Here is a 7,828-nt window from a genome sequence, read left to right on the forward strand (position 1 = left end):
ACCCTAATCAGCATTATATAGGGCAGTGGATATATAAGCAGTGTTGGACTGGCCCACCAGAGAACCGGAGAATCCTCTGATGGGCCCTAGCTTTTTCTTCAGGAGAGTTCATAGTGCAAACCTTGCAGTAGCTATGGGGCTATTGAGTGGGGGAGGAAGGTGGGCCCTCAGAATGAAATCCTCTGGTGGGCCCAATGTTCTTCAGTCTGACACTGTATATAAGTGCATCCCTTGGTTCACCAATGGTGGCAGTACTGTGAGGTGCACATGCACCAAGTGATAAGTAGCCCATAGGCAAATGTATTAAAATTATTTTGGTGTTTTGTAATTGTGCATTTTGGAAATGGGATTACCATAAGTGTTTTCTATTCCAGTTGTACGAAGTCTTAAAGTGACTGTTCACATTCAATAATGTCCACTCTACATGCACCAGGTTATAGAGGATGAGGAGTTGAGAAGATTGCTGTATATTTTAGAGAGAAACTATGAAAGTTGATGTATAAAATAAAATGTACAAACTGCAGTTGGGTTTTTTAACGAATAAACTAAGGGATACTCATCTGCTCTTACCCCAATGGATCCAGCTCAGGCTGCTTTATAACAAGATCAGAGCCATTGACTTCCCATTCTCTTGTCACTCTGCTTCCTATGCCTGTGCCCTATTTTTTAAAATCAGTGAGTACATTGTGGTTGCCATAATACTATAGGGAGGACTATGGGTTGGGCATTATACTGTATGGAGGACTATACATGCATTTGCCGGTATAAAGAGACCAGGAAACAAGTGCCGAAGGACTTCAATATTTTCAATCATGCTCATTTAATGGCCTAGACTTGATCGTGAATGTTTCTTTGTGATGGTGCAATATGTTAGCATCTGTGGCCCAACTTTTAACTTTTGCCCAGAGCCCCACTTTGCCTAAAACTGGCCACCATCACATCCAGTCCCAGCACAGACCATTAGAGCAGCCAGTGCTGGGGGTAGTAGTGAGTGAGTAGGCCTCATTTTATTTCTTTAAAATCATCCATGATGATAATTCAACTTCATACTCGTTGTTTTAGGAGTCCAGTGGACGGCCTCTATCATTGATTGACAGATCTCTCTTAGGTACATTATGAGAGCAGGTGTGTAACTATAATTGGCGCAGGTGTTGCAGTTCCACCAGGACCCAAAAGGTCCCATATAAGATGATCAATATTAAAGACCTGTTGATGGAATCCCAACAAGTGTAGACTTACATCACTGTATGAGAGCAAATCTTCTTCAAAGGGTCTATCTCATGCATGCAAACCCTTTTTAAGTAAAAGTCCCAGTGATCAATTGATCATTACAAGTCCTCGCCAGTATCGCTAATCCCCTATGATCTTCTATTATAGGGTGAAGTTGTTGGTAATGCATTTACCCAGCAGTGGTATGGATGAACATGCAGAAACTTGGGTGGACCAAGTACTCCATCGTGAACCTAGCTTTGAACCTCAAGTGCAATCTTTATACCAATCTGGGTGATTAGGCACCTTCTAAATTTAAGGTGATCTGCTTGAAAAAGTTGAGTAGAAGTTGGCATTTTTATTATAAATGATGGGCTAGACATGTACTACATTGTTTCTTTTATCATCGTATATCTTTATTCCTTCTATGCTCATACATTTCACAGTACCTTTAGAATTTACAGGGTATACCGACTATGTTAAAAGTTATCATCCCAAATCACTTTATCAGTGCCTAATCACTGACAACCAGGTCACCAGATAATGAAGCTCAGTTTACATGTCCATGGTTAGAGTTGAGATGTTTGAACCTGGTTTTCCCCGCAGGTCACTAACACTGATTTATCAGTGATTGATCTGCTTGATACACACTACATTACTCAATTCTTAGATGAAGAAAGATAATTTTGATGGGATGAATGGCTCTTTTAGTCTTCTCAAGGTATATAAAGAGGAGCTAACAGACATACATTACTCACTGCTCTTCTGCTTCCCAGTCTTCAGTGGAACTTTTCTGTCTCTCCAACCTCACCATGGCCTTCTCTGGAAAATACGAAGTTGAATCCCAAGAGAACTATGAATCATTCATGAAACTTATCGGTGAGTCTTTTCATTCCATTTTATGATGCAGAAATTTTTTTTTTAAATATACCTGTAAGAAAATTTAAGGGAAGGTGTTTGAAGAAGGTCTTGGTGAGAGGTCTTGGTGAGACAGGACAAAATGGTCGGGCAACCTGCTCTGCAAGTTTATTGATGCCTCTTTAAATCCCTCAACAAAAGTTTAGTTTTGCTATTATGATCACTATTTTTAGTTAAATATAGGCAATACCATTTTGATTTTTACAACTTATCACTCAAAATTGAGATTTTTGGTTTGCAACCCAAAGAACGTCTGCTTTTGTCTAACCAAGGATTTTTTCATCCTAGGCATCCCCGAAACCCAAATTGAAAAGGGAAAGAGTTTTAAATATACGACTGAAGTGGTCCAGAATGGAAACGAGTTCACCTGGTCTCAGATCTATCCAGGACACACAACCACCAATAAGTTTGTTATTGGCCAAGAGTCCGACATGCATACCATGGGTGGCAAGCAGTTTAAGGTAATTAATTGCTCACCAGCTAAACTCAGTTATGTTTTCTCATTGTAGAGTTCTTTTCAGATGATGTTATGATGATTGCTTTTTATATGTATGTTTTCTGAGAACATAGACAGCATTCTTGGCCAAGCCATAAAGTTATCAGCCCCATACTGAGTATGATATTAGGGTAAGAACAAGAAGTGTCCATCACCTCAACTCCAAGTAGTTTCCAATTGTAAAATATGTTGAAACAGTAGACCAGTAAATTTATGTTATTAGACTGATCAGGACTTTTACGATATTTTATGTACAAAAGAGGTTGACCAAACAGGATGACCTCTTCTTAAAATACAGCCACCCAGGGGTTTGGCCAATCTCCATGAATTCGACTTTGTTAAGAACCAAAAATCAGAAATATTGCAATGCACTTATTCTAATAAATGGACAACCATGTAACGTATGATCATGTCAAGTCTACCAGATCAGAAGCCTACTGATAGACTAGGATAACTATGAAGCTAGCATAGGGACAGCATTTGTTATGAGACCCACCAATAAAAGATTCCATTTATACTCAGACATAGAGTGCAGTAAAGGCTTTCAAAGTTACAGGTTTCGGCAGGACTGGACAACCATCTGATACTTATGAGGGCTTCCAACTCTTCCTCGACATGAGATGTGACACATTGAACTTCAACAACTGATCCTTTTGTTATTGCAGAAATGCTATAGCATTGGCACATTCCACTGTCCCCACTGAAAACACATGCACACTTGGCCATATGAGCGTACATGGGTGTAGGAGAGTCACGGTAGATTTAGCGGTAGACCAAACAAGCATTAGACCAACAGTTGTCTCCTTTAGTGATGATTAGGGAAAAATTACTTTGTCTTTATTCTACCTTTTCCCATCAAACATCCTGACTAGCACCCATGTTGAGTTTGTTAGATATCACTGTGTGCATCACCTTATATTGTGATATAACTTTGTGGATTATCCTACTATTATCCTAGTATTGTAATATCACTCTGTGCATTGCCTTATATTGTGATATCACTGTGTGGATTATCCTAGTATTATCCTAGTATTGTGATATCACTGTGTGCATTACCTTATATTGTGATATCACTGTGTGGATTATCCTAGTATTTTCCTAATATTGTGATATCACTGTGTGCATTGCCTTATATTGTGATATCACTGTGTGGATTATCCTAGTATTTTCCTAATATTGTGATATCACTGTGTTCATTACCTTGTATTGTGATATCACTGTGTGGATTATCCTAGTATTACCCTAATATTGTGATATCACTGTGTGCATTACCTTATATTGTGTTATCACCATGTGGATTATCCTAATATTATCCTAGTATTGTGATATCACTGTGTGCATTACCTTATATTGTGATATCACTGTGTGCATTACCTTATATTGTGATATCACTGTGTGCATTACCTTATATTGTGATATCAATGTGTGCATTACCTCATATTGTAATATCACTATGTGGATTATCCTAATATTATCCTAGTATTGTGATATCACTGTGTGCATTACCTTATATTGTGATATCACTGTGTGCATTATCCTACTATTATCCTAGTATTGTAATATCACTGTGCATTGCCTTATATTGTGATATCACTGTGTGGATTATCCTAGTATTTTCCTAATATTGTGATATCACTGTGTGCATTACCTTATATTGTGATATCACTGTGTTGGTTATCCTAGTATTACCGTAATATTGTGATATCACTGTGTGCATTACCTTATATTGTGATATCACTGTGTGCATTACCTCATATTGTGATATCACTGTGTGGATTATCCTAATATTATTCTAGTATTGTGATATCACTGTGTGCATTACCTAATATTTTGATATCACTGTGGAACATCCTATTATTATGCTAACACTGTGATATCACTGTGTGCATTACCTTATATTGTGATATCACTGTGTGGATTATCCTACTATTATCCTAGTATTGTGATATAACTGTGTGCATTACCTTATATTGTGATATCACTGTGTTGATTATCCTAATATTATCCTAGTATTGAGACATCACTGTGTGCAATACCCTAATATTGTCACGACACTGTGTGGATTACAATAATAATGTGATGTTACTGTGTGCATTACCTTATATTGTGACCTTATTGCTTATACTTACGTTATGTTGACAGAAGCTACGGGGACCCCTGATTTGTTGTTACGCCCTTTCTCATAAAGAGGTTCTCCATACTTGAAACCATGGTGAATTTCACCTAAATGGCATATTTAATGGCTTTTCACTACCTTAACGGTACCATAAACCTTAGATATCTCAGGAGTTGTTTCATCTTATCTCCCAATATACGTGTACGCTCATTTCCTTTGAGGGTAAATGTGTTTTCAAAGGGGAAAGGTGATTAAGCTGCTGCCAGACTCCTTCTGCATTGGTTAGTATCCCATGTTAACAAGAGGATCAGATGTTAAATTTCAACATTCTCAACCCTTCTCTCCTCCACCATAGAGTTTGCGTACACCTTACATTGTCATCTGGCCTCATCAAAATCAATGGGTTTGTCTAAAGTGTATGGGGGACTTCAGACTGCGGCACAACTTTGATTTTATTTTTTTGCCCTTTACAGACAACTGTGAAATGGGAAGGTGATAAGATCGCTGTGGATTTCCCTAACTACCATCACACTTCAGAGATGGTGGGTGGGAAGCTTGTTGAGGTAAGTTTCTTCTGAGGGAAATTATAATGTAGTGAATATGAAAAAATAAATCAATGTAATCTAATATCTAGTGTCAATACCACTATTCCGCTTTTTCTCCTAACTGTGGTCTTCAAGATCACTGAGATATCTCATTTTAATCTTTTACGTTCTTTAGTATGTGGCCTAACTGTATGCTTCGATTATGCATAGATTGTATAGTATCATGATAGACAAGTAGGAATTTTCAGAAGTAAGTTCTATCGGTATGTGTTGACCCTCAGAACGAGTTGGTCCAAGTCTTGACTTCTAAGGGTCAAATTCTCCACGTATGTTAATGGAACTTGTGGGTGGGCTAGGATGTGAGCTCTGGGGCCTCATAGATGTTGGTGGAACTTGTGGGTGGGTTTGGATGTGATCTCTGGGGCCTCCTAGATGTTGGTGGAACTTGTGGGTGGGTTTGGATGTGATCTCTGGGGCCTTGTAGATGTTGGTGGAACTTGTGGGTGGGTTTGGATGTGATCTCTGGGGTCTCATAGAGTGTCCATGTATGTTCTATAACTTCTCCAATTAACAATAGACTCCACTTTTTAGATGTCACACTCATTTACTCAAATATTCTTAGTTTTCCTGACTTTATTAAAATAAAACATTAAAGTAAAAAAAATGTTCAAGTTCTGAAATAATGAAATTATGGGACAGCAAAAATGTTGTACATTATTATTAATAAATGTAATTTGCACGAGGGGGTTTGAATAATTTTGATTGAAACTACAGTATGTATAATGTAATTCAATTGAAAGTGTGTAACTTGAAGGGGTTGTCTACTACTAGAACAACCCCTTCTTGATCAAAATGTTTAGCCCCCCATAAAATACTAAAACCTATATTTATCTCCCGTGCTGGCGCCGTTCCTGCGGTGTCAGGACTCACTCTTTCCGGGGCTCTCTTGCGGTGTTGTGACACGTGACGCCAGCGTCCAATCAGTGCTGTCGTCACTGTCCCCACCTTCGGACAGATTGAACAGGAAGAGGAAGTCCGGGCTTCAGTTGGTCTCGAACTTCCTTTTCATGTTCGATTTGTCCAAAGGCGGAGACAGTGACACCAGCGCTGATTGGATGCCGGCGTCATGTGTCACAACAACAGCACGGGACACCTAGGAGAGCGAGTGCTGACAACGCGGGAACAGCACCGGCAAAGGAGGTGAGTATAGGCTTTATTACTTCATCGGCGCCAAGCAAGGGGTATGACAAGAAGTTGTCCAAGTAGTGGACAACTTCTTTAACGCTACTGAGCTCAATACAAAATCTGTAACAGCCCTCCAACCCCCCTATTATCCGCCATTATAGATGGGGTGCCCAAGGGGTCAGATGAGTAAGTCTATGTTTCCCCATTACCTGTAGAGCCGATGTGAGACCCCTATAAGGACACCACTGTTGCCTTGTCACTATGCAGGTCCATAACCAATACTTGTTTCATAAAACACCCCAGTGAATAAACTTCTTTTGCCTGTAAGCCAAAGTGGAAAAAATATTTTATGTATAGGATAATCCCAATTGTCGCTGCACAGCCCACACCTACTGAAGAGGTCAGAGTAGGAGCCACCTATAGATTAGTCCTCCAGTGGCAGTAACAGAAAGCCTTGATTTGTGTGTCTGGAATAGATAAATTACACTTCATAATAAACATATGGAACACCATATCCAATGAAATGTATTAGGATAATGCAAAAAATCATTTCAAAGACTGAGATAAAACTTTTAAAACTTAAGAGTAAAAATCTGTTTCATTTTCTTGGAGAGTAATACCCTTCTATGACCCGCAAGTGGCACTGTTGTCACTCTTGCCTAAAGACATAGATATCCTCACTTACTCTACTATTCTTCTGTATGTTTAGGGAAAGTAGAATAGAAAAAAATATATATATTTTTTTGGAAAAGGTAAAGATCTGATTGTTTTCACTGTGACTCTACTATAATACTCTTTTTCTTGTCCCTCTAATCTACTTTGCACTCTACTCTTTTACAGACCTCAGTGAGCGGAGGAATCACCTTCAAGAGGATCAGTAAGAAAGTGGCATAAACTCCAGATTTCCACTTTTTCCTCCTATAGATTTCAAATAATAAAGTTGGTTTGCATGATAAATTGTCTGCTTCCTTTTATTCCTGCACAACTAAAAAGAAAAAAACAGGAACATAAATGAATTGGAGCATTTTGCTAGTATAAAGTATTTGCCGCAAACCTATAGAACTCAGCTTGTCTCTACCACAAAGGGGCCATATACATAGTGCAGAGGTAGAAGTACACATATGGGACCCAAAACTGTTCGAACATATTTTGGCTCTGGTTTCATAACTAGCGCATGGTAAGTGGGTACCTGTGACAGATTTTGCATTAGCGCCAGGAGCTTTAAGACTTTTCCCATTTTTGAAGGTATTACCAATCCATGGGATACGAAGTGAAAACTTGCTGATCAGGAGGGGTCCAATAGCAGGGACCCCCACTGAACCGAAGAACAGTGCTTTGCTGCGCCCCATCTGAATGATG

At 38.9% G+C, this 7,828-nt stretch overlaps 1 protein-coding gene across 1 annotated transcript; it reads left to right on the forward strand.

Annotated features, from left to right (window-relative positions):
- Positions 1-1,930: 1,930 nt before the first annotated feature.
- Positions 1,931-7,426, forward strand: LOC143776744 (gastrotropin-like). Its single transcript, XM_077266454.1, has 4 exons — positions 1,931-2,088; positions 2,416-2,588; positions 5,213-5,302; positions 7,310-7,426. The coding sequence occupies exons 1-4, from the start codon at positions 2,022-2,024 to the stop codon at positions 7,361-7,363; spliced, it is 384 nt and encodes a 127-aa protein (XP_077122569.1). The 5' UTR covers positions 1,931-2,021; the 3' UTR covers positions 7,364-7,426.
- Positions 7,427-7,828: the final 402 nt, after the last annotated feature.

Source organism: Ranitomeya variabilis, chromosome 5 (genome assembly GCF_051348905.1).
Source record: "Ranitomeya variabilis isolate aRanVar5 chromosome 5, aRanVar5.hap1, whole genome shotgun sequence".
NCBI classification, from domain to species: domain Eukaryota; kingdom Metazoa; phylum Chordata; class Amphibia; order Anura; family Dendrobatidae; genus Ranitomeya; species Ranitomeya variabilis.

Coding starts and splice junctions, on each gene's coding strand:
- LOC143776744 (XM_077266454.1), top strand. CDS start 2,022: ATGGCCTTCTCTGGAAAATACGAAGTTGAATCCCAAGAGAACTATGAA. Junction 2,089..2,415: donor ATCATTCATGAAACTTATCG/GTGAGTCTTTTC, acceptor TTTTCATCCTAG/GCATCCCCGAAACCCAAATT. Junction 2,589..5,212: donor TGGGTGGCAAGCAGTTTAAG/GTAATTAATTGC, acceptor TGCCCTTTACAG/ACAACTGTGAAATGGGAAGG.